The sequence below is a fragment of the Typopeltis vanoorti genome, chromosome 26 (assembly GCF_054136105.1).
Source record: "Typopeltis vanoorti isolate ZY-2024b chromosome 26, IOZ_Tvanoo_1.0, whole genome shotgun sequence".
In the NCBI taxonomy this organism is placed as follows: domain Eukaryota; kingdom Metazoa; phylum Arthropoda; class Arachnida; order Uropygi; family Thelyphonidae; genus Typopeltis; species Typopeltis vanoorti.
In genome coordinates, this window is record NC_143574.1 from 11,156,688 (window position 1) to 11,183,989 (window position 27,302).

At 35.0% G+C, this 27,302-nt stretch overlaps 1 protein-coding gene across 1 annotated transcript in view; it reads left to right on the plus strand.

The window, feature by feature from the left end:
• LOC150092321 (zinc finger SWIM domain-containing protein 5-like) overlaps nt 1-27,302 on the plus strand; it is a 320,532-nt gene that overhangs the window by 142,058 nt on the left and 151,172 nt on the right. The window contains exon 2 of the mRNA XM_090414845.1: nt 25,913-26,021. Coding sequence (XP_090270971.1) covers nt 25,913-26,021 — 109 coding nt within the window. The remainder of the gene's footprint in view (nt 1-25,912; nt 26,022-27,302) is intronic.

A 27,302-nucleotide genomic window follows, 5' to 3' on the forward strand; every position in this document is an offset into this window, starting at 1 on the left:
TCATTAGAAGCCGAGTTATAGTGCCAAGAGTGACAGTGTGGTTTGACGAAGGGTCGGAAAATGAGTTTCAAACAGAGCTGCGATTGACTTTTATGTTAAACTTAGTAAACGTTTTACCGAAACGCATCAAATGCTTCAAAAAGCATACGGTGATGAATGCTCATCCCGTACTCAAGTTTACGAGTGGTTTAAGCGATTTCAAAGATGCTTGAGGACGACGAAAAGCCGGGCCGTCCAAAAACTGGACTGAGCGAAGTTAACAAAAAGTGCATGATTTCGTCAAAGAAAACCCGAAATCGTCCGTGAGATTGATTGAAGATGAATTGGGGATTCCGAAGTCAACTGTGCACAACATTTTGACCGAGAGTTTGGGCCTTCGTAAATTGAATTCGCGATTTGTTCCCCACAAGTTGACCGACGACCAAAAAGTGTATCGAATTGAACACTAAAACCGCTCAAACTTCCTTGAAATGATCGTTATTGGTGACGAAACGGGTTTTGAATATGAGCCCGAAACAAAGCGCCAGAGTGCTGAGTGGAGCCCACCAGAAGAGGGGCACCCGAAAAAAGTCGCTTGGAGAAGTCAAAAGTGAAGACAATGCTGATTTGTTTCTACGATTCCAAGGGCATTATCCACAAAGAATTTGTTCCGCTTGCCAAACGGTCAATGGCGAGTTTTATCTTGAAGTTTTGAAGCGATTGATAGTGTGTATTCGTCGCGTAAGGCATGAATATCGTGACGACCGACCGTTCGTCAAAACACGCTGTTACTCTTGGCACTATAACTCGTCTTCTAATGAAACAAATGTCATAAACAGTTGACACAACACTAATGAAGGTTGCCGCTTTCGACAACAAAAGATACAACAGGTGGCGCCACTAGTTTCTTCTATTTCCGAAAAGTTCGGTTTCTTTTTAGACAGAGGGTGTAAATGTCTGTTTTCACTTGATCATTATTCTGTTTTTTTTTTTTTTTTTTTCAGATTTCTCACCATACCTTATATCGCTGATTCTTGTAATATGGGTAATCGTAATTTTTGGAGCTTATTTATTTATGGATTTGCTGAGTTTGTTGTCAGTAGGTTCTGTATTATTTTAGTGCTCCATAAAAGAAGTATGTTAGCTGATGTTACTTTAAATACTCTAAAAATAGAGAAAGCCACATCTTATATTTGCAACAATCTGTGTGTATTGTGGACGAAATATGGTCACACACTTATTTTTTCTTGGCATATTAATGGCCGTCTTGTGCTCGTCCCTAATATGCTGGGCTCTACCCACGTCTTCTTTCAAACGCGACTTTGATAGGAGGTCTAAACATGTTCTCTGTCTTATCTCTGAAATTCGATTGTGCCCTTGGGCACAAAATCGTTGGAAACACCTGATAGCGTAGCTGTCAAACCATACTGACCAGCATTGTCACGAATGCACGCTGCTGACATCTGGCGGTGAGTAAAAAACATTTGCTTTCCAGATTATTTTGAGTTTGCACGGGTGAGTCGAATTACCGGAGTTAGTCACTGGGTCCGTTACGCTCCACCTATCACAACAGTATTGTTAAGAGCGTCTCTGTCGTGTTCTTTCGTATCCAGTGAAAGTTAACGAGCATAAATTAGCAACTACCATTCATTTCCTTCCTTTCAGTTTGCCTAGTTGCCTATTTTTAAGGAGGGAAACAATGAACTTCATGCTACTGCCGGAGGACATAACAGTGAAAGGGGCTTGACCCTTTAGCAAGAAGCGTGGAATTCTCAGTAAACCATTTCCTCCTCCGTTTTAGATTGGAGGAAAGTTTAGTGTGGCACTAGATCACGTTTGGGGAAAAGGCAAACGTTTTAGGGTCTCCAATCGTGGTGTTTGGATGTTTCATTTAATAGTTTAATGGTTTTTTTTTGTTTTTTTTTTTGTTATAGTTGAGAAAGAGGATAGACGGCAACTCTCTTATTTGATTCCCGGAAATGAAGTAGGATCACCACAATATTGCACATTGGTATTTTTCACCATCTACTGTGACTCTTTTTCAAGACCGTTACCTGAATCATGACGTCATCAGTTTCTTAGATAGCTATTAGTCATCAGTTGATTGATCAATAAACCTATACTTTAAACCAACAGAATTATCTGAAGTCAGCACAACTGTTGTATAGTCTATACTTAAAAATGATACTGCCGTGCACGATATTTGACTCTTTTTTTTTTTTTTTTTTGAAAGCGTTCTTTGCAGAGTACTGAGAACTCTTGTGGAGGTCATGTCCATCTGTGTGTGACCTGGTATAAGAGCTTAAATCAGACTTCCATGCTGTTTTCTTAAAAGTAACTGATTGCCAGTTACTTTTAAATAATTATCTAAAATTCACGTGACATAAATTTTAGATAATCACGTCTATCATCATAGTGCAGCTTTCGGGTGGATGTTACAGGGTTTTTCTCCGAGGAAAAAACAGCTTGTCCTATTAATTCATTCACTTGTACGTCCCTAGTTTCTTCATTTCTAATTCCGTATTATCAATGCATTAAATGCTGGTGCATTTCAAACTCGTTAATATTCTTTTGTAAAATTAACTTACTATCCACTTTTTTTAGGCTCTGTTTTCGCTTCATATTAAAATTTCGTGAACATGATGTGGTACTCTTCTAGTGAAATCAGCAGTACAACCTCTGTCCAAAAAGAAACCGAACTTCTCGAAAATACAAGAAACCAGTGGCGCCACCTGTTGTATCCTTTTGTTATCGATAGTGGCAACCTTCATTAGTGTTGTGTCAACTGTTTATGACATTTGTTTCATCAGAAACCGAGTTATAGTGCCAAGAGTGACGGTGTGTTTTGACGGTCGGTCGTCACGATATTCATGCCGTGCGCGAAGAATTCTCGCTATCAACCGCTTCAAAACTTCGAGATAAAACTCACCATTGACCGTTTGGCCAGGCGGAACGAATTCTTTGTGGATAATGCCCTTGGAATCGTAGAAACAAATCAGCATTGGCTTTACTTTGACTTCTCCAAGCGACTTTTTTCGGATGCCCCTCTTCTGGTGGTCTCCACTCAGCACTCTGGCGCTTTGTTTCGGGCTCATACTCAAAACACCACGTTTCATCACCAGTAGCGATCGTTTCAAGGAAGCTTCAGTCCTCACGAGCGGTTTTAATGAGGTCCTTGCAGTTTTCAATTCGATACATTTTTTGGTCGTCGGTCAACTTGTTTGGAATAAATCGCGAATTCAATTTACGAAGGCCCAAACTCTCGGTCAAAATGTTGTGCATGGTTGATTTTGGAATCCCCAATTCATCTTTAATCAATCTCACGGACGATTTCGGGTTTTCTTTGATGAAATCGCGCACTTTTTGGATGTTAACTTTTCTCAGTCCAGTTTTTGGACGGCCTGGCTTTTCCTCGTTCTCAAGCGTCTCAGACCACTTTGAAATTGCTTAAACCACTCGCAAACTTGAGTACGGGATAAGCATTCATCACCGTATGCTTTTCGAAGCATTTGATGCGTTTCGGTAAAACTTTTATCAAGTTTAACGCAAAAGTCAATCGCAGCTTTTGTTTGAAACTCATTTTCCGACCGTTCGTCAAAATACTGTCACTCTTGGCACTAGAACTCGGCTTCTAATGAAACAAATGTCATAAACAGTTGACACAACACTAATGAAGGTTGCCGCTTTCGACAACGAAAAGATACAACAGGTGGCACATTAGTTTCTTCTATTTTCGAAAAGTTCGCTTTCTTTTTGGATAGAGGGCGTATGATGTTTTAATGGGAAAATGTAACTGCCTCAGCTTTCCAGAGTTGTACCACTTGATTCACACGGGGTTTAATTATCAGTTACTTGGAATAGACGACTGAATGAAGGCTGTTTATTAGAAACTCTCAGAAATCGTACATGACTATAAAATATTTGCTGAAGACAAAAGGCTGTCAGCAACATTGGCAAATCAAGAAATAAGATAACTGGAAAGAGTTCAAAAGTCAAATTATATTGACTACATTCAGTACAGAAATACCACAGTCCATTAATACTCTCCCGTGCAAAGAACTTTGTCCAGAATGAAACTAATAACTTTGTAGAATGTATGTCTTTTCACCAAAACAGTTGAGACAGTTTATGAAAGAACATATTTCTCAGAATCTAAATAAACTGGTTGTTAACAACGAAAGAATCGAATCATATATCATTGATTACTTTACACTGTCTGCACTGAAAACCCACTGAACATGATCTTTATCCTTTCAATCAAGACAAGACATTCCACGCTGGGAGAAGCCGGGTCGGACAAAATTGGGTTGTGGCCACTACCTTTAGCAAGGAAATGTTAAAAAGCATGCAACTGCCATTTGGATATGATGGAAATTTCTTGCTGTTGGTCTTTTCGATTAAAAAAAAAAAAACACGTTAGAATAGTCAGAAAAGAAAGTGGGAGATTTTGAAAAGCCATGTCATGATATGTCATCCTTATCTTAACTTGCATTGGCACATTTGTTAAAGAGTTAAGGCATAGATAAGAGACGAGAATTTAAAGTAGATTGGGAATTTTTCCTTTACTGTTTCAGCAACGTGATCTTACAAATGTGTGGAAAAGAGGATTTAAAATAATAATCCAACAAAGGAAATGAAGACTGGAAATTAGGAAGATACGAAAATCGTTTTTCTTTGGCTTTCTTATAATGTCCGATAGTATTAGGTTATGAGGCTCTTCGACGCTTACTCTGTTAAGAAATCAATACTAAATTAGTTACTGCCAGGAAAATAACATGCACGGTATAGATGATGGGAAAAGATCGTAAGCGGTTAGGATTATATGGCATTCTGGTAAGCATGTGAGGAATTTTGCGTCAGATTTAGTGATAGAAAATGGCTCAGTATATTTTTTTTTTTGGTTGGATCATAGTCTATGGATATAAGGAAGCCAGAGATAACTAACTAAAAAATTCCCAGAAAAATCGACGTTTAAGGAAGAAAGAAAATTAAAAACTTTAGAGGAATACATTGGATTAGGAGTGTGTGAGAGAAGACAGCAAATGAATTTGATTTAGCTAGAGCTTGTATAACTATAGATTTAAAAAAAAATTTTTTTTTTTTAAGAGAATTATCAAATAACAATGCATGCGTATGTGTAAATGTCACTTTGTGAGGAAAGATTCAAAGTTTCAGGAAGTGTCTGGATTGAGAGTGATAATAGACGATTTCGAGCAGCATTATTCAAAGAACGCTATACTGATAATAGCATCATCTTCAGCTGTGGGAAAAATACAAGATAGCTATCTCTGATTTGGATCACGGATTTATCTTGTTGGTGTTTGAACCAATCTTTTATCATTTTCAATGAAATTCTTTAAATCATCGATACATGTCGGAAACATGTTCTTTTGGGGAAATTTGTTATTTGTTGATTTCTCTATGCTATCTTCTTCTTCAACCTTTTGATTCTGTCCACTGCTGGACAAAGGTTTCCCCCATGATTTTCCGGTTTTCTGCTTTCCCATCCATCTCACTCCTGCAATTTGTTCCAGTTCATCCCTCCACCTTCTCGGTCTTCCTCTTTGTCTTGCTTCATCCATTGGTCTCCACTGTTGTTTTTCTAGTCGATCTCTCGTCACTGCATCTGGCAATATGGTCAGCCCATCTCCACTTACCTGTTTAATGTATTTTACGATATCCATGACACCTGTTTGAGATTTTATCCAGGTATTTGTCTTCCTATCTCTTAATGTCATTTTTAGCATACTGCTTTCCATGCGATGTTGTGTTTTTCTCAGCTTTTTGTTTAAGGCTTCTGTTAAAATCCATGTTTCTCCTCCATATGTTAGGACAGGAAGTATGCACTGGTCGAAAGCTTTCCGTTTTAGACTCAGAGGGATGTCACTTCTGAATGTCTCTCATTTTCCCATAAGCCATCCATCCAAGGTGAATTCTTCGTTCAGTCTCTTTTCTTTGGCAATCCTCAAAAGATAACAATTGGCCCAAGTATACATATGAAGTAACTTGTTCTATTTCATGGTTTTCAACTTTGACAGTTCTATGGTTTATGTATTTATTCATCATTATTTTTGTTTTTTCTCTATTTATCTTTAATCCAATTACTCTGGAGGCTTCATTTAGCTGATTTAGTCTTTCTTCCACATCTTCAAGATTATCTGCTATTAGAACAACATCATCTGCAAATTTCAGATGATGCAGCATTTCTCCATTTATGTTTATTCCTTTTGTTTCCCAATCAAGGCTTCTGAAGACTTCCTCTAGTGAAGATGTAAATACTTTTGGAGATATGGTGTCGCCTTGCTGGATGTCTTTTTTTATTGAGAACTTTTCACTGTTTTTATATAATTTAATTACAGAAATTGCATTATTGTAAATATGTTTTAGTGTTTCAATATATATATGGTTTCTCAGTTCCCTGGGTTTCAAGTGCTTTTAGTGTTGCAGATGTTTTATCTGAATCAAATGCTTTTCCATAGTCTATTATAGGCCAGACATACGGGTTTATTGTATTCAATTGCTTTTTCAGTGAGCTGTCTTAATGTGTGAATATAGTCCAAAGTATTGTAATTCTTTCTAAATCCAGCTTGTTCACAGGATTGCATTCCCTCTAGTTTAGATTTTATTCAATTATTTATAATTTTTGTGAAGACTTTATATATGGTGGGGAGTAGGCTTATAGGTCTGTAGTTTTTAATTTCTTTCTTATTGCCCTTCATAAAAATTAATATTAGAAATGAATTCTTCCAATTTTTTTTGGAATTTTTGTCTGTTTTACGCATTTATTAGAGAGTTTAGTCAGCTGTTTGATAACAGGCTTCCTCCCAGTTTTAACAAATTCATTTCCACTTCACCTTGTAAGTTCTCAGGGGCATCATGTTCTTCCTCACTCGAGTTATCCATCGATGATTCTTGGATGATGCTATCAGTTGGGATTATTTTCGCCGATCGGTGTCGGAAAAAAAAAAATGAATGGCATGTTTTCTAAAAAGAACATGCTGATTTTTGATTTTTACATGAACTTTTTTCAAGTAACTTTGAAATCACGTATTTATTCTTAATAGGAGTTTTGATTAGATTAATACAGAGGGCTTTGTTTGAGAAGTGGCTTCGGCGTGCAGTTTCGTGGACTTCACTGGCCAGATTCCAATTAATATAGAAAGTGGCTGTTGATTTGTAATACTAATTGATTTATTTTTTAATTTACTTCGTAAATACTGCAATAAAGATTCGGTAAGGACTTACTTTCCGTTTCTTATGAGAGAGACAATCAACATCCCGCTTTCATTCGATGATTATGCCTTTATAATGATGTTGAAAATGGTGAAAACATCCAAAAAAGAACAGCTGTAATTTTGGGATATTTTTCTCGATGTTAAGGCTGGATTTTAGGAGCATTTAACTCAGATAAATATTCAACTTTCCCAGATGGCGCAAAAATCGTTCTTATAAAAGGCTTCTAGTCACAGTGAAGAAAAATGAAAATAAACGGGTCCTGATTTAGAAACATTTACTAAATAATAAGCGTCGATTTTTTGAAATTTTATTTTGCACAAAATATGCAAGTAAGCTGAACGCTAATTCTGGTTGCACATAATTAAAATTACGATATATATTAGTGTGTGAGAGAGTTTATATAACAGTCAGGCTAGGACCTTGACTCATTGAGAGTTCTGTTAATCTGGAAGGGAAAAAAAATCTCTTTAATCGCTCACAAAAAAAGTTTGTGTGATTGGTTCTTACTTTTGCCAGTTTCTTGAGTCTTTATCAAACTGCTCAATTGCCCGTCTCTTTCTGGAAGTTTCATTGGAATTAATTTTTACGAAAGGCGCTGGCGTGAAGCAATTAACACAGTTTCCACGAGACTTTTTTTTTTTTTTTTTTGGCGCTGTCCAAATTTAGAAAACATTAATAACTGAAATGATTACAAACTTTGAGTTTGGAGGTGTAATTAATCTCCATGTAATAAAGTATTGTTATTAAATTTAAATTAATTCTGGTTTCGATTATTTTCCATCGGCACACATGCCAGAGGCAATATCTCCCTTTTCTAGGTTAATCAGTATTAATAGATTTCTTACATCTTTGCACACTTTACTTGGAAATGAAAATCATTTACTTAACCAGGTGTTACCTCCCTTCGACCCGCACACCTTTTGTTTTGCGTTGCTAACCCATATATATATCAAATTTAGAATCGCGCTATAGAATGGGGCGAGGACTTTAAAGTACTAATATTTTCCAGTAGCTAAAGTCAATAAATAGTACATATAGATATGAACATTTCAGTATTTGCATATTATTAATAAAGCCGTTCTTTTACACAATGATCAAAAATATCGTGGATTAATTAATATTAATTTACGAGCTAATAAAACTTTAATCGTTTGGTTCTGGTCATGTGCTATTACATGTTAGTTCCTTCTGCTGTTAAAGAACTGTTTTTAATTGTTGATATACTCGGACGGTTTTTTATTTCATTAATACCAGCTCAATTCCAGTCCGACTAAGCTGTCTAGTCATAACTTGAACATACATAATAGGAAGAACATTTGAAAATACCCTATTGTCTATAGCAGGGGTCGGCAACCTTTTTCAGACTCGCGGGCCACATTCAACTTTTGTTTTTAATAATCGGGCCGCAAGCATTTAAGATAAAATACTCGTTATCAATTTCTATTATATCAATCTTGAAATACACAGAAATATTTAAAGTACGAAATATGAAAGAAGCATGGAAATAAAACTTAATGAAAAATTATCGCGTAAAAACAAAGTAATATAGTTTATGCATCGCCATATGCGTGTCTCCCTGCTTAAGTATAAATCAATAAAATAAAAATAAAAAATAAGTCAGTATAGATAAATTTTTGGCACGTCTCTAATGTTCGTAAACAAAACATAAAATAAAATCCTATTAAAAGCAGGAGTGAGAATTGAACACACGATTCTCTGAAGTACGCTGCGTCGTATTTTGACGCGTGTATAACGTTTAATTAGTTTTGATTGTTATATAATTTTACTGTGAACTGTAGAAAATATTGGCGCACTAGATATCTAGTGTGTGTGTTTAATTTATCACATCACATTTTAAAGAATGAGAGATACCTTATATCCTTTAATGACTTTTGTTCCTAAAGGGGAAATAGGTAGAGCTCCTTTAGCATAATAGACTGGAAGATAGTGGGGTTTGGTCTCTCTCCCCCCCCCCCCTTAGCCATCATTGATAGGGAGCTTAAAGCTTTAAATGAGTCAAGGCCTTCAGAGAAAATGTTATGAAAGAAAACTGCTGCCATGTCATGGTCCCAAATCATAACAGGCATATGTCTGAAATTAGTGTAGATGTATGGTTGCTTTTTGAGGTTGGTACTGGCAAGTGAGGTTTCCGTCCGGAAGGGGAATCCTACCGGACAGAAGAAACGAAAGATCGACTAACTCTTAGCCGATAAAAGGCCTACAAAATCCTCCAGTAATCGATTAGAATCGAACCTGTAACAACGATCTTTCTTCGGGTAGTCTAGAGCTATGGAAGCAAGCTCCATTTCTACAGGGCTACACAGGCTGGTTGGGTGGTTGTTTTTGAATGCAGCTAAGGCTATGAAGCTAGTGTATTACATATGTTTGTTGCATGTTTTGTAGGATGAAAAATCCCGAGTTTCTGGGAAGAAAAATACTGTATTTTTCTTCCCATGAAAGGCTACAGTAGCACCATATATAATGTATAATACATGTAAAGTATTGGGATGAATTAAAGAGAATTGGTGTCATGCAATTGCCACAGATTTTATATATACGTATGTGCGTGTAATTGTTAGTAATATTGGAAGAACTTCATGGTTTTTATTGTTCTATTGAGCAGGTTATGCCCAGTATAGTTTTTTTTTTTTTATTTACCGCAGGCATATATGGGTTATAACACCATCCCTTTGGATAGTGATGGACTGTCAAGATAGAAAAAATATATAAACAAAATAAAAATACAAATAATCATCGTACGATTTCCAGAGTATATTTAAAATTAGATATCTCCAAATTGTCATCTCATTTCTCACAAAAATAATGAAGGCTAGAGGAAGTCACCTTCACCATCCAAAGATTCGCCAGTTAATTCATTGATCACCAATATGGATTCCGCCACACTCCAGTGGATCTCCCTTTTAACATTACCTACCTCTGGATACAAGCAATTGAACACTTTAGAGAAAGCAATATAGTGGCTCTTGACATTCTCAGAGTATTTGATCAGTTTGTCAAAGTCCTGCTTACCAAAGTGTTATCTTAGATTACCTTTCATCCTTGATAATTGGATGGTAAGTTTCCTCTCTAGATCGTTATATGGTGAATGGTATTTCCCTTCGGATTTCCCTACTCATTGCTAGCGTATTCCGGGATACTCCCCCACCTTCTTCCCACTATATATATATATATATATATATATATATATATATATATATATATATATATATAATGATCTCTCTGACTTCACATCTTCATAGTTTTGCTGATGACGGTAAGCTTTTCTGCCCTCTTAAAATGGTAAACAATTATAGTTTTTGGCAAACACACGCAATCATATCCATAGTCTCTGCAGTCTCAAAAAAAAGCGTTCACCTATTTATTATCTTTACAACTGCCTACGCTATACTATTCTCATATTTCTTCCCACTCAGCTGCTGTTTTTATATTTGAGATTGTACACCAAAAATCCTTGACGCAAAGAGCTTAGTCTGGTTAATTAACGATCTCTTTCAATACAATCACTTCCTTAGTCTCTTCTGTTTCTGCTGGTTAACATCCATTTTCAGAGTCCAACGTTTTGACATCTGTCAAAGTTCTCGTTTCTCTCTTTCGTCCATTGCTACTCTTTGAAAGATCCTTCTAGTGTTTAAGAAATGCATCAATAAGTTTCTTCTTTATTTTTAAGAGCTTTCCATCCACGGTGATGTGCTTATTGGTTTAACAGCGATCATTCATGTGAGGAGTTATATTTTTATGACTGACATTAAACGTAAGTTAGCATTTTATCCAGTGATAGCAACCTCATCGTAATCAGTGCTTATTTGTATGTTTTCATGATTTTGTTGAGGTTACACGATTAAAAACATATTCACTCCCTAATTATTTTGGAATATGCTTCTTTTTTGCATAACAGTATATTTGCAAGTTTTATTGATGTTCCTGTCCGCGCGGTTAGCAAGCAAACCGGCCCTGTGAACACACAGGCTATAGTCATAGGATATAGCACTTTTTTTTTTTTTAAGATCTGTCGAAAGAAGCTTGAAATGCTAGTTGTGGTTAATTATGTCAGCATGTTTCAATAATTGGGGGAAAAAATCACTTACAGTTCCTGAATACGGCGATCATTAGTGTGTTAAATGAAGACATCTACACAAATAGTAATTAACCTTGGACCTGATCTAGTTCATTGGTCGTGACCGTACCATAACTTTTTATTCTCGGTCGACGATTTCGTTTTCGCCAACCGTACAAACAGGCTAATTTACGGCCGCTCGCCGAGTTCGTAATCCGCGCACACACACACTCACTCACACGGGGGAAACGACAGCGCCATCACAATGACAGCAGCTGAAAATTGTGTACACGCGCGAGTGTTTTTCGTTGCTATGGTGAAATGTAGAAATTGAACTGTGTATCAACTGACGGAGGAGGCGTGTGTTTCTCGTTTTGTGATTTTTGCTTGAAAGACTCAACTGAAAATTGCTATTTAATTGAATGTCGAATTACACAAGTTCTTATGGAGGGTCAGTAGATGATGGAATCGTTTTCGGAAACGAATTGTACCTTCCTTATCAGTTTTGCAAAAGAAGGTTAATTCTCACGTTAAGAAATTTAAATAAAATTTGTGTGTCACGAAATGCTTGATTAAACTGAAATTTGGTAGGCATGTACGATGGCAGATATGTGTAATAAAAAAGTGTAATCATGCTTTATTAATCTCTGTTTGGGAACTTTAGCGAATAGCTTCTAGTCGCTGTATACATTGATGGGTATAAATAATAATAATAAAAAAAATTTACACATTTGACAAGTTCATTTTTGCGATAGTTTCTTATCAACCTGGCAGATAGTGTTGCTTTAACGAAAACGCAAGACAGTTTATGTTATGCATGTCGTTTGTTATTATTCTTTATACTAAAAATAAATGTTGAATGTGAATTTATAATAGCTTTTGTTTGAAGCGTTTTGTATATAAAGGGCAGAATGTTGATTTCATATTCGCAAAAATGATTTTGTTAGTTAAAGGTAATCGTTTATAAAAATGTTGCAGACCTTTGCTGTCATCGACTTCGCGCATATTTAAGGTTAGCTAAAATTTCGCAATTGTTTTCAGCAATAAATTTAATTCTGATCATATACTGTTTCCAATGAGATTGACCGCACCCTCAAATATTGAGAAATGAAGCATAAGTGTGCTGGGGGGGGGGGGATTTTATTATATTTTTCGTTCTCACTATTGTTCGATGCGAGTACCCTGCAAGATTTTTTATTATTTTTTTTTCAGCTGTTCTGGCATTTGCAAATGCTTTCAAAGAAACCGTTTCTGTCAAGTTGCCAATATTGTGCGAATAAATGATGGAATTGGAGTAATGAAGCTCAAACTCTGCCTTACGAAGTTGATGAATTCCAGATAGTGGGAGAGGTGGTAAACTGTGTTACTTCAGTAGCGTGTTAAATTATTAGCAGCATGATTTATGACTGCCAAATAATCTGGGATGTGTAATTTTGGTGCACCATTATTAAAATAATTTCTCACGTACGTGTTTAGATATATATGCTTGCATTCATTTTATTTATAAATGCGATGTAAAGATGTTCTTTACAAAAAGAAACCGAACTTTTTTCGAAAATAGAAGAAATTAGCGGCGCCACCTGTTGTATCTTTTTGTTGTCGAAAGCGGCAACCTTCATTAGTGTTGTGTCAACTGTTTATGACATTTGTTTCATTGCAAGCCGAGTTATAGTGCCAAGAGTGACAGTGTGTTTTGACGAACGGTCGGTCGTCACGATATTCATGCCGTACGCGACGAATTCTCGCTATCAATCGCTTCAAAACTTCGAGATAAAACTCACCATTGACCATTTTACCAGGCGGAACGAATTCTTTGTGGATAATGCCCTTGGAATCGTTGAAATAAATCAGCATTGTCTTTACTTTGACTTCTCCAAGCGACTTTTTTTCGGATGCCCCTCTTCTGGTAGTCTCCACTGAGCACTCCGGCGCTTTGTTTCGGGCTCATACTCAAAACACCACGTTTCGTCACCAGTAGCGATCGTTTCAAGGAAGTTTGAGTCCATACGTGCGGTTTTAATGGGGTCCTTGCAGTGTTCAATTTTTGCATTTTTGGTCGTCGGTCAACTTGTGGGGAACAAATTGCGAATTCAATTTACGAAGGCCCAAACTCTCGCTCAAAACGTTGTGCACAATTGATTTTGGAATCCCCAATTCATCTTCAATCAATCTCACGGACGATTTCGGATTTTCTTTGATGAAATCACGCACTTTTTAGACGGCCCGGCTTTTCGTCGTCCTCAAGCGTCTTACGACCACTTTGAAATCGCTAAAACCACTCGTAAACTTGAATACGGGATAAGCATTCATCACAGGTAGTGTATATGTTAATTTCATGATCATCCTCCCTATCCACCTTAGGTAGGTCGAGGCTACCGTGACCAATAGGTTCCCAGTCCAATCCATCTGCAACCAAGTTATTTAAACTTCTGTAAGAGATCAGACCGGTGATATCTGTTCTTCTGTTCTTCCGTTTAGAAGAAATTGAAGAAATTTTTTAGTAGGCATTCTGTACACATGTACCATTGTAACTGTTCTTTGCTTCTTGTTATTATTGAAGTTAATGTTAACTTGATTATTTTTAACGTTAACTTCAAGTCATCACTTCGAGTAAACATTTCAACAAAAACCCTTTGGTCGAAAAGAAAGGGCTTCGGATGTCGTGTAGGATACAAGAACCTGTATAAGGACTTTTAAACTGAGGGTTGGTGAGGATTGGGAAGGTTGATCCTGTAGTAAGCAAGGTCTTCCTGGGCGATAGAAATTATCCTCAACCTCAAGACTTTTACAAATATCCATGCCATGAGATTCGAACTCGCAAACTGATGACGAATTATTTGTTTTGATTGCGCAAGGACAGCAAAGGTCATATTGCGCCGTACCAAAGGTAATAGCAGTACACAAGGTAAAACGATCACAAAAATCCATGCTCGCAACGGTATTCGAACCCCACTCGGCCAGTCAGTTCGACGCAAATTGGTGGCCGCAAGTTATGACACTTTCATAGAAAGAATGTGAAGCAAAGCTTGTCTTCTTCGATACAGTAATGTACGACCACACACTTTAATCAGTTATTTTTAGCGCTACATTATTATTTTATTTGTGTATTAACTAGGTCAGCTTGAATTTTTATGCTCATTATTACATTCATTACTTTTGATGTCCTCATTGGATTTTTTTTTTTTTTTTTTCATCAAGCAATCACTAATACATTCTCATTTTAAATCTGTTTCATCCAGTTGTAATTATTTGTCATACTCTCGCAAAAGAGTGGTATTGATTGTATTGTGTTTTTGTCCATTTTCTTAATCATCCAGTACTCACAGCTATTTGCATTATTCTATTTTATATAAAACAGAATTTTATATACATATATACTTTTTTGGTTCTGGTGTATATTTTAATAGTAATATTATATTTGTCACAAAAAAAAAAAAATGTGGAAGATGCTCTCAACACATCTTCCTAGGCACAGCCTCGTTAGTTCGCTCAGCAGTGAAATCACGTGACTGACCTGAAATTTTTCTTTCTGCCGTCCCTTGTAAAATAAGCGGAAAATATGTTAACGACCATCGAACTTTTTTATATTCCCGAGAATAGTTCAAGTTGATATGGTTAAGCTTGGAGACCAACTGCGAAGGTTTCAAGTTTGAAGGTGTTACTGGCAAGTAAGTAGTTGAGTGAATTCAATTTTAAAGCACTAGTCTATTATTTATGGCAACGTTACCACCCATCGGAAGCGGACGTGTGTCTAATATTTTTGTGCGCATTTATTGCATTAGTCAGGGATCATTACCAAAGAATCGTGGAAATTTCTGTAATTCTTGTTGTGGTGTTACTCTCAGCTGTAAGAGCTTTTTGAAAATCATACAGTATACTGAAATAAAGAGCCAAAAGGCTTCACTTTGGCGATGCAAAATTATACAAAGTAAGTGGATATTGAATTCAGCATTATTTCAACCTGGGTATTTTACATCTGGGTCTGGCTCCCACTGACGAGACCTCAACATATCCAAGCTTACGCTTGGATCCACCGAAACTCTTGTAGTTTCTATATATTCGGCTTTGAAATAATGTTGGATTCAATATCCACTTAATTTGTATAATTATACAGTATATATCACTTTTCACTAAAGTGGAGTTCTGATTGGCTTTTGCGGCTATATTTAAGATCCTAAGTAATGTAATCAATTTTATTTGCGTACCGTAATTTGTAATTATGTGCGTACCTGCCTTTATGGGCCGCACGGCCATTGTGTCATCTTACGCTAAATAAAATACCAGGAACAAAGTTTTTTTTTTTTCTCAGATAGAATATATATTTGTATGAAATGCGTTTATAAAATATTCTTTGCCTCGGCCCTTAGTTCCGTTTATTTCTAATTGTGTGACATATTCGACCACGCTTGATTATAATAAAAGATCGAATAAATTCCCAGGTTTAAATACAAATAAGAAGTCTATAAAAACACAGCTGAGAATTTTGTTTGAAATTTTCAGCTGTGTATTTCAGCACATATTTTGTGCGTGCAGTTTTGATTGTTTCGTATACTAAAGAATCACACAGCGTTATGCCAAAGAACGGTATTTCCATACGTCGCTTTTTGTTATGAACATGCTAAATTGCTTTTGCGAGGATCTAAGTACTGATCTAACCTAAAAAAGGGATACTTTTCAGTAGCCAGTAAATCCAACTACTGAAAAGTACCTTTTTAGGTTAGAATTTTAGTATTTAGAATTAGCTTTCCTGAATCAAGCGGATCTTCGGAAGATTAATAGCGTGTGGGGTGGGGGGGTTTACTGTCATTCAATTGCAGATGGCTTCCCCCCCCGCCTCCAATTACCAGTGAAAACTTATTCATTGTTGGGACTGAGTTTTCGAACTCGTAAAGCAGCACACGAAGTTTTGTTTTCAACAGTTAGCTATGCTGCTATTGCTTCCCTGTGCGTAGATCTATCTGAAATGTAAATTTAGATTGCGTGTCGAAAACGGTATAAAAGTATGGCGCTGAGTGTACACACTAGGCAAAGCATTAGGATGGGGAAGAGCATTATTCAATGATTTATGCCAACCTCCTAAGGGGATTGTACAGAATTCGTCATAGAGATCAATCAGTAAAGTACCTTTTCTGACGTGCGCCTCCAGGTCATGCGCACAGTAGATGGCCTCGCCTCTTCTTTCACAGGAAACAGCCTTTCCTTAGATTATTATCGGGCATATGGGTTTCCGTTGGTTGGGATACCATAAAGTTTCATCTTCAGATCTGGCCAAGAGGAGAAAAGTGTGTTATATTATATTCGTTATTATTTAATGCGCCGTGTGTGTGTTACGAACTGGAAAAAAAATTAAATATAGTAAAAGTCATATATAAGATATATGATTTTTTTAAAATGCTTTCTGCGCAAAGAATTTGTTTACACAGTTTCTAAATTCGTTTAAAAGATTAACCTGGATACCTGTCATCCCTGTGACAAAATAAACATTATTCAATTATTTGTAGACTCCCATAGGTAGCTGGCGAGAGTTTACTAGGCACAGTATCAATGTAAAATTGAACAAATGAGATAGCTACATTAAACTGCTATGTGTAAGGTTTTATTTAAACTTTCAATCCCCAGAGGAAAGGTATATATATCATTTGGACTATTATCTGATCAGATGAGATCTATACAGGTATGGTCACCTGGTTTCGAAGGATAAGGAAACTTTTAAGAAGTACAGAGGCAAGTAACACAGATGATGTTTTGACTTGGCTATAAGTACAGATCGAGAGCATGTATTCTGCATGATAGAGAAGGTAGATGAGGGATATGCTTGAAACCTATATATATTCTTTACCAGGTGGATGCTGGAGTGGAAAATTTCAAAGAATAGAACACGAGAAAGTGGTAATTACTGGAAGTTGCTGAAGAGAATAAGAATTTTTTGCATGGAGAGTTATGGGTGCATTGAATGTACTGTCTTGAGTGGTGAGAGTAAACTTATTCACTTTCTGTGAATAAGTTTACTCTCACCACTCAAGATAGTGGTGAGAGTAAATGAGTAATACGATAAATGTTGTTACTTAGGACGGATCTTCCATGTGAGCATCTTTAGGTGACCTTCTACCCAACAATCCAGATCTCCTTACTGTGCTCTGTTGCTTACTTTTTCCTTCTATGCATATGCACCATTACTTTCATCTCTATTGTCAATAACGATATCTTGGTAACTGTGGCGAAATTGTATTTAATAAAAATTAAATAACATTGAGTTGTTTATTAACCCTAGACGTTCCTTTCTTTCAAACAGCAACTTTCCTTATGATAGCAAACGGGCCAATAGAACACCTGAATCGATACCATAAACAATATACAGGTAGGATCAACTGCGTATCAGAGCATTAATTAGGTTTCAAAGTAGTCGAGTTACTTGGTGTGGCAGCCATTGAGAACACGCAAGGGGAAAACTGGATAATGTAAGATGGTTACTAAATTATTGGTGCAAATATTGCGCTAATGCTCAACAACATCTTTCAGAAAGACTCTCATTGCTTACGCAGAACAACGTTTAATGAAACTAGCAGATTTCTCATGGAGCTGTTACCTCTCTCGTGTCTCCACAACTCATCGCACAAAAATGTTCAAGGTAAAATCAAGACAGTGAAATGCCTGGTTCATTGGTGACCTTATTTACAAATAAAATCCTCGCAACATCTTTGATTTCTGATAGAAGAGTTGTTCTTTTGAGATATGTAAGGTTAAGGTGTACTTCATCGTAGAATGCATCTTATTGACAACAGTGCAATGCTCTGAACAGGTTTTATACTCTCCACAAAAAACAACTGTGCACCTTATGAGTTACGGACGATGCATTGTGTTTCCAGGCTATCTGCCAGATCAAGATTCTTCCATCACAGGAAACTTTGTTGCGCCAGAAAATGTATTGACCCTGCTATGGCTTGGCTTCTGTTCCCAACAGTGCTGTTGGAAGCATCACCACCAAATACAAGCAAATGATATACTTTTACAGAAAGTCCTGACAGTGATCGCAGATTGTAGAGCATCATCTCTGACATTTTGAATTCAAATTAATGCGACATACAGTTCTATTGTGACCTGTTCGTTACTAATACTATGTAAGTCATACATTTTCTTTTTTTTTTTTTCAAAATTAGAAGCCTAATTTTTAATTGATATTTTCAACAGATTTCAAAGATGTTTATCTGTTAGTCGAAATCAAAATTCTTTTTATAAAAGTTCATTGAATTCTGTGCTGTCTGCAAATTTCGTCGATAATGCGATTCACTGATGATTTACTTACCAACTTTTTTTAGTGTTCTTCAGCGCCAAAATAGATGCTTGCATGCCTCTATTTTTTGAAGCTAACATTTATGTGCAAATTACTGAGTTAGGCGGAAGTCACCTGTAATCTCGAAAATCCCTAGGCAGGATGCCGACCATGTTCGGACATTTGGTGTCTAGTTGTAAATACAGTGGATGCCATCTTTACCCTATTTAATTGGGACGGAAAACACCTCACAGTAAGCGACTTTCACAAAAAGCAATGGGCGCCATTATTCTTATTCGCCATAAAATTAACTTTATGTTACTATTATAATAATACAGTATATAGATTGTATTCTGATAAGGAATATGTAAAAATGCTTTTGCGACATCTTTTTCAAAAATGTAAACACATATAAACTCTACTATATATTAAATTTTAATTTAAAAGGGAAAAAAAAACTTAAATTATAACCAAAGTTTATTGAAAAAAATGTTAACATTCGCAGCATATTGTAAAACAAAACAATTTCCTCTGTAAAATAAAACGTGAGGATTAATTTGACCTTGGTATCTCTTGTGGGTCTAGCTGCCTCTGATTAGATTTCAATAAAGGTCGAAACCAGTCTGGTTAGTGATCCTTCCCATAATGTATAGCATTATACACACCTGAAAAGATGTGTGCTTTGCATTATGGAATACATAATCATCATCATCATGCGTATCAAGGAATTAGGCCTAGTGGCCTGTTCCGGCCTTAGAAGTCATCGTTGAATCGTTTAAGAGGACGTCCTGGTTTTCTTTTTCCTAATGGCTTGTACTTTAAGGCTTGTTTTGGTAATCTTTCTGTTTTCATTCTTTGAACGTGTTCCATCCATTCATGTTTATATTTTTTAATTTTTTCTATTACTGGTTCTTGGTTTAATTCTTTCATAATATCTTCGTTTCTTTTGTGATCAAATAGGGTATACTTTGCAGTTTTTCTCATAAACTTCATTTCTGCTGTTGTTAATCTTTGTTCGTCTTTTTGTTTTATTGTCCAGATTTCGCTTCCATACATTAAGACTGGTAGGGCTGATGTATTGTATACTTTTAGTCTGGTTTGTTTTTGAACTAGATTTGGTTTAAATATAGAGTTAATTACACCTGTTATTTTTAAGTATTTTGCAATTTTTAGGTTTATATCTTTTTCATTTTCATATGTAATCATACGATTACATATGAAATCCTAGGTAGTTAAATGAATTCACCTGTTCTAAGATCTTGTTATCTATTACTATTTTAGTTCTTGCTGGATCTCGTCCTTTAAAGGCCATAGTTTTTGATTTTTCTGTTGATATTATCATACCATAATCTTTGGCTATCTCATTTAGATCTAAAATAGCTTTCTGTAAGTTATCTTCAGAATTTGTAATTATTATTTGGTCGTCGCAAAAAAAAGGAGTGTGTTTAAGTTCAATGTAGGAGAAAGTTTAATTCCTTGATGTAAATTTTTATTCCATTTTGTTATTATTTCATTTAAGTAAATATTAAAAAGAGTTGCTGAGAGGGGACATCCCTATCGGACCCCTTGGTTTATCTCTCTCGTATATGATTGCTCATGATTTAATCTTATTTGTATTTGATTAGTTTCATATATACTTGTGATAGCTTTTAGGATATTATCTGGTATTTGTCTTTCTTTTAATATGTTAAATAATGTTTCTTTTAACTTTGTCAAATGCTTTTTCAAAGTCAATAAATGCAATATTTTCTAAATTGTATTCTCTTCTTTTCTCTATTATTAATTTTAGGCAAAAGGCCGGGTCTATACATGATCTTCCTTTTCTAAATCCATTCTGTACTTCTAGAATAAAGTTTTCGGGATATTTCATTAGTTTGCTATTTAAAATTCTGCTATATATTTTGTAACAGGAATTTAGTTTACTGATGCCTGTATAGTTTTTAGGGTCATCTCTATTGCCCTTTTTAAAGATAGGAATCACAATTGCTTTTTTCCATTCTGATACCAGTTGAATAAATTTTATTTAAAAATAATAAGTCTTTCTTTGAATCTTGTTCCTGAGTATTTATATAGTTCTGAACTTAGCTTATCTTATCCAGGTGATTTTCCATTTCTTGTTTCTTTCAGGCTGATTTCTAATTCTTCTTTAGTTATTTCTAATTCTTCTTTAGTTATTTCCTATTCATTTTCGTTAATTGTTTGCCAGTTGTCTTTTTAAAAATATTTGTCTGTCCACAATTCTGTGTAGTAATTTAGAAATTCTTCTAATTTCAATTCGGTGTTTAATTTTGTTTTCTTTGGTATCTGAATTGAAGTGTTTCAGAATCTTATATACATTGGGTCTTATTTTATATAAATCATGTTCTAAATTAGAAACAAATTTGTTCCATGATTCTCTGTCTTTATCTGGCTTCTCTTTTAGCTATGGCTCTTATTCTTTTATATTCTATTTCATCTTCTAATCTTTTATTGCTTAACCATTTGTGATAGGCTTTTTTTTTTCTTTTTGATTATTTCTTTGATTGTATCATCCCAGATCTTCAGTTTTTTCCTTTTATTGAATTTTTTGGTCTTTCCTAAGCTTTCATTTGCTGCTGCATTTAGTATCGTTTTTATATTAAGCTATTCTATTTCAATTTCTTCATTTTGTTTTATTTTGTCTAGATATTGGTTAATTCTTTGTTCATATAGCCATTGTACATTTGTGTCACTCAGTAGTCTAGTTTTATAAACAAATGTTTCTAATTTTCTTTCTGTTCTTGTTACTTGTAGCCATTTAGGTGGTAATCTTAATATTATTTTAACAAGGAAGTGGTCACTGCCTATTTCATATCCTCTGTGAACTCTAACATCTAGTGAAAATTTTGATGTCTTTTGATTATGATGGAATACATAATCCAAAGCACATTATGGAATAATAGAATATTAAAGCAATATGGAATATTCCATTGAAAATATGGAATACTAAGTCAGTTGATATGAAGTCATCAGTCTCTATACAAGTAGCCTAGTCGTGAAGATACATCGCGCACAAACTTTGGTCAACTGTAAATACATTACTCTTTGTAATGTATTTACAGTTGATGTAATGTATTTGGTTTCTTTAACAAAGAAACCAGCAATACATAGTATAGTGCATTATACTAAGACGCGAAGTTTCTTATTTAAATTCGTTATGTTTTATAGGTTCAGTAGTTTGTTTTTGTTGAAACAGGTTCGCTAGCATTGCTTTTCTCGTGTTTACTGGTGATGGGGACATCATAATCATTATTGAAATGTTCAGAAACCCAAAAAGAAGCACGTCTGTATTCTGAATTCATTCTCTTTGCTGTGAGTGTCGTGCGCGGCAGCTGACTCGAGAGTGATTTTCTCTTCTCACAAATCCCGACGTATCTACATCTTCAACTATTTCTTCTCGAGAAGCTGTAAAATATCCTTCCATGCCTATTTTATGCAGTTTTCTGCATGCATGCTTTGCAGGTCCTTATTAATTGATAGTTAATATTTTGTGAGTTCACCAGTGCTTATTTTTCCCTCCCTCATCACGTTTGCTTAAATACGTACATATTACAATTTCTAAAATAGTAACAGAGCTTTTCTTCGCATTCGGACACACTACTCTCAGTTGTACTCATAGTACCCATACAATGATTGACGAACAACATTCGTTGTTCAGTTGTGTGTAGACGGGAGTCAAATTACGTGTATATAGTACCAAACAAATAAAATATATAGAAGTTTCTCTAAGCAGGCTAACTTGGTGATTTTTTTTTTTTTTTTACTAGCTAAAACAACAATATAACAAATATATAATAAAATACCGAGCAAAAAAAATGCTTTGTCTCGCTGCCTTACATGCATACAAAGTTTTGACGTTGCGTCTGCTTCTGGCCTCTTTGAATAGAATAAAGGTAGAATGAATGAATTTATTATTATTATTATTAAGATAAACATCCAGGGAGTCAGAGACTCATCGAGGGAAGCCACATACTACACGCACCGGCTATTCTTGAATTCATTCAAGAATGAATGAAGAACCGATATAGTCGGTCCTCATTGCTGTTCTTTGTATGAAAATTTATTTAAAAAATGAAATATAAAAATTACCGCCGAGAGCTCATTCCCCCCCCCCCCAATAAATTTTTGTTGATGTCCGTTTAATGATGATAATTTAAAGTTTACAGAAGTGCTGCCGTCGTAACCTACTCACCACCAAGGTAACCAATGGCTAGAAGAGGAGGATGGAAAAAATCGACAAAATTGTATCTCAACATTAAAAAAAAAAAAAAAAAAAAAAAAAAAAAATCGGTTTAATTATTATTATTTTTAAATTTTACATATTTTCTTGGATTCATGGTCAGCATATACCCTAACAGTATCCCTGGTTTACAGTACAATTCTAGCATGGTAACTGTATTTATTTATTTTTGTTTTGTTTTGTAATGCAAATTATTATTATCGGGCCGGCTCGTGCATAGCCACTGCGGAACTGCATTACCCCAATTTTTCTCGATATATAAATATATATTTATTAATTTACTTATATTTGCTTGTAATATTTAATTTTATCATCAACAATTCTCTTATTTTGTATAAAAAAATAAAAATCCATCTTGTAGCACTTAGAAGGACGCTAGCAGCACCGTGTTTACCACAGTGTCATATTGCTAATATTTGGAATAATTCGCTGTTAGCGTAATGCGGCACTGTCCTTCGCGCAGTTCCACTGTTGTTTATATGCAGTTTGCGCTAGTAGTAGAATATTCGTAGTGCTTATCGTGTTTACTCCGTCTCTTTAAATATTTGGGCATTACAATTAAATACATAACATTTGTTGTAGTTTTTATTTTAGAACATTATTAGGGGTTATGATAATGAGTTTTATTTTTAAGTAATTTTGAATTATACCAAACTGTATAATTTTATCGATACTAATTTTTTTTTAATTTTTACCTATAATTTTGATATTTTATCCCAACACGTCTACACCGTTCTTACAGTGTGTATGTATATTTCGAAAGATGCAGCGCCCCCACGATTTCAAGCCACGAACCGCCACTGATTATTATTATTCAAACACCTCCTGGTATCATGATGTAGTTTTAATAAATTTAGCGCTATATTTTTTATGCATGATATGTGTTTGTTTTCGGAAGGTGCTGACGTTCGTCTTCTCTGAAGGAAACTATGGCAGTTGTTAATAAATGTAAATTATTTTCGTGTAATTTGCACTACCTCACAAATAAGACTTCCCTGATCTTGTTTTTAGCAACCTTCCTTCTCTCACTCATTATAGCTCTTCTGTCGTTGAGTATACAGATTAAAGATGTGTCGTCGGTTCCCTTAATTTTAGCTCCGTCTGCTTGCTAAATCCTATGTCATTAATCACCCTTGAAGATACTTATACTGTGGGGTGGAACCTCCGGGAGAAGACAGCTTTGATATCAACATTTATTGATTTTTTTTTTTTTAAGGCAACAATTATTTGTAGTGATAGCTCATCAATAATTTTGTATGCTCCTGAAAAATGAACGTGATTCAGCCTTCAGAAATGGCGATTGTCAAATTGAATGGAGTAATCATCAAGTGACGTCATTACTTTTCCCGACGATTTGTTTCAATTAGTTGGACAGAGAACATGAAGATAAACGTTCAAGTTTACAATCGTATACACAATCGGAAAGGCGGAATACGTCGTTTGGTGAAGACCTGTCTATGCCGAGGAAGACTTTTTATAATTCGTTTTGTCAGGGTTCATAATATAATCATTAAATCTTTTAAGAAATAATTCTCGAACTTTATTATTCTTTATTATTTAAGAAAAATGTCATTTTAAATGAACTTTTATTCTTAATATTACGTATAATTGCTAAAACAGCAATAATATGCTATCAATATAAATTTTAGAGGAATGATCTCAAATGTTCAGAGTTATTAGAGTAGAAATTTGCACTGCGGTCGTGTGCTGCAGTTTTGCCGCATAAATACAAAAACGAATATGTAATTTATAAAATACAAATGTTTTACATTGTGATCCAGATTTAATTAAATATATTGATAATATAGCATCTGACTTAAAGGGAGACATTCAGTTGATTGTAGATGATGCATAGAAAGAGTTTGGAAAAATAACTCTTGTTAGGTTACTTCAGGACAATTTGGATAGGCTAGCAATGTGGGCTTTGAATGGTTTGTGATTGTCTGTGAAAATACTAGTGGTGGTCGGGGGTTGGTGATTGCAGTTGGTAGAGATGGAGAGTTGTAGAGTAGGTGCCCTCCCTTGATGCGTCTTTGGACTCCCTGGAGATGTTACGTAATAATAATAAACATATCAAAGATGCCAAACAGGTACTTGTGCCTTTTGTATAAAACATTGATACAATCCTAGCTTTTAAGGGTGATAAAATGACTCAAAGGTAAATAACATAACTAAAATTATTTCAGAACTGTGGGATGTTGATTGTGGGTTGCAGCATCTGGCAAATAGGCAGATGATGGGATATTATAGAGACATAAATTGGTGAGGGGGGGGGGATTTTACACTTAGATTCAGGAGATAATTTTCAAAACAAAGTAGGAAGGGAAAGAACAACATGTCTTCTTGGAAATTGAACAAGAACTCAGTAAACAGGGGAGTGAAGAGCAAAGTTTACTCAATTACCTGTAAATACATCTGTAAATGAGTTGGAGATTTATGACCAACATTGTGGGAGTATGACTGATTATTCCTGAGAGTTGTTTAAGATTTTAAGTGTAAATATGTTGTACATTAACTGATGTTATGTGTTGAGTGGACCTTCCACAATCTTAGACTCCATGTAGGTGCCAATATAATATATAGTAATAATGTGTTAAATGTATCATCTATAGTGAAGTAGCATGTTAATTGTTTTTGAAGAAAATCACAATCAATTTTATTGTCTAACTTGAATATTTATTATTGCTTAGCATCTTAGTTTAAGTTTGATAACTTATCATGAGATGAATCTTTATATGGGATTTTTCAATTGAACATGAGTTAGCAGATCTTTTAAAGCAGTGGTAGGGTTTTTTCCATCCCGTATACATGCGAATTGGCCATAGTGCACATGCCATTTATAGACAGCATATACTGTTACTGGCAGCCTTGTAGCTAATTGATTGTAGTATTGTTCATAGATGGAAAATTAAATAGTGTAGGTTGTAGGATGTGTGGAGTGTCCTCTTGGAGGTGTTTAAATGAGAGAGAGATTTGATATTGCAATATATTTTATACTACATTGATTTCTTTTCTGTATAATAATTTAAAAAAATAATATAATACATTTGCATGGAATTTGCACTTAAATGTTTGTCTAATTTTGATATTTTAGGATTCCACTTAAGTGGGATAGTAGTGAAGCCCAAATCCCCTAGCCCTCCCCATCCTGGTTATGCATCAGAGCCAGACAAGAAATACAGAGTGTCTATTACTTTTGATAGGTAAGCATCTACTGTCAGATACTAACATCAGCATATATTTTGATCTTACAATTTAGTTGTCGTTCATAGTTTGTCATGTACATTAATTCTGAGAATATCTGTGAATCACTAGTTGGTGCTGAACATATGTTGTTTTTATCTACAATAGCATGATAAACAATAGAATTAAAAAAAAAAGGTAATATTGAGCATCAAAATATTGAATGACCTGAAAATGCTAATTCTCATGAGTGATTATCCTCATAATGACCATAAACAGTTTTTCTAATTGAAATAACATTTAAAAGTAACTGAACTGATTTCAGAGGTTAAAAAATAAATAAATAAATAAAATAAATAAAAAAAAACTTGTTAAAAATTCTTCAGTACTGTAAGTAAGAGGTGTTTTGATTTCTTTAAAAAAAATGTCTATATATATATATATATTATATTAAATTAAAATTTATTTAATGACTAAAAACCGAGGTTTTGAGTAAAAAACTTTCTTAATACACACGACTATTTTGTCTGAAAACAGACTTCATCAGGTGTAAGCGAAAAGGACATTAAAAATATCAGAGAAAACCATACAAATACTGGATTTCTACACAGCAGAACGTATAAAACAACAGAGATTAACGTTTAAATGGAAGAAAGAACTCTGGCTGTAGCAACATGGCCATGCATAAGGTCTCGTAATCTCTAGTATTGAATGGCAGAGCTGTGAGAGTCTGGTAAACTATAGCTCAGGTTGCTATTGATATGATCAGGATTAAAAACGATTTCCTTAGATTCTAGAATCTGCCTCTCTAATTTGTTATAAGATCTGTGAACGTTGTTAGTTAAATCCCAGCGTATTTGATGTTGTAGGCTTTCTTCATTAGAATTTGCCAAAAATAATACAAGGCTGGACAAGGCGCTGGCCTGAGTTCTGTTGTAGGAAATGTCTCTTTTGTGTGCTTCTAAACAGAGATCTACAGATATTTTCGTTTGACCATAGTACGGTTTGCCGCAATCGCAGAGGACTTTGTAGACACCAGGATATTGGAGATTATTATATCTATCCTTTGGATGGCTTAAGATTGATCAGACTTTTGGTAAAGTAGTGAAAAAAGTCTTGATATTGTATTTCCCCTTAAAATTTTTGCTAAAACTGATAGAGAGCTAATATAAGGTAAGGAAATGCAGCCTTTGAAATTAGTTGCATCTTCATTGTGTTGTTGATGGTGATAGTTAAACAGTATTCTATTTATAGTACTCCTAGAGTATCCATTGTTTTTGAAAGTATTTTGAAGGTGTTTG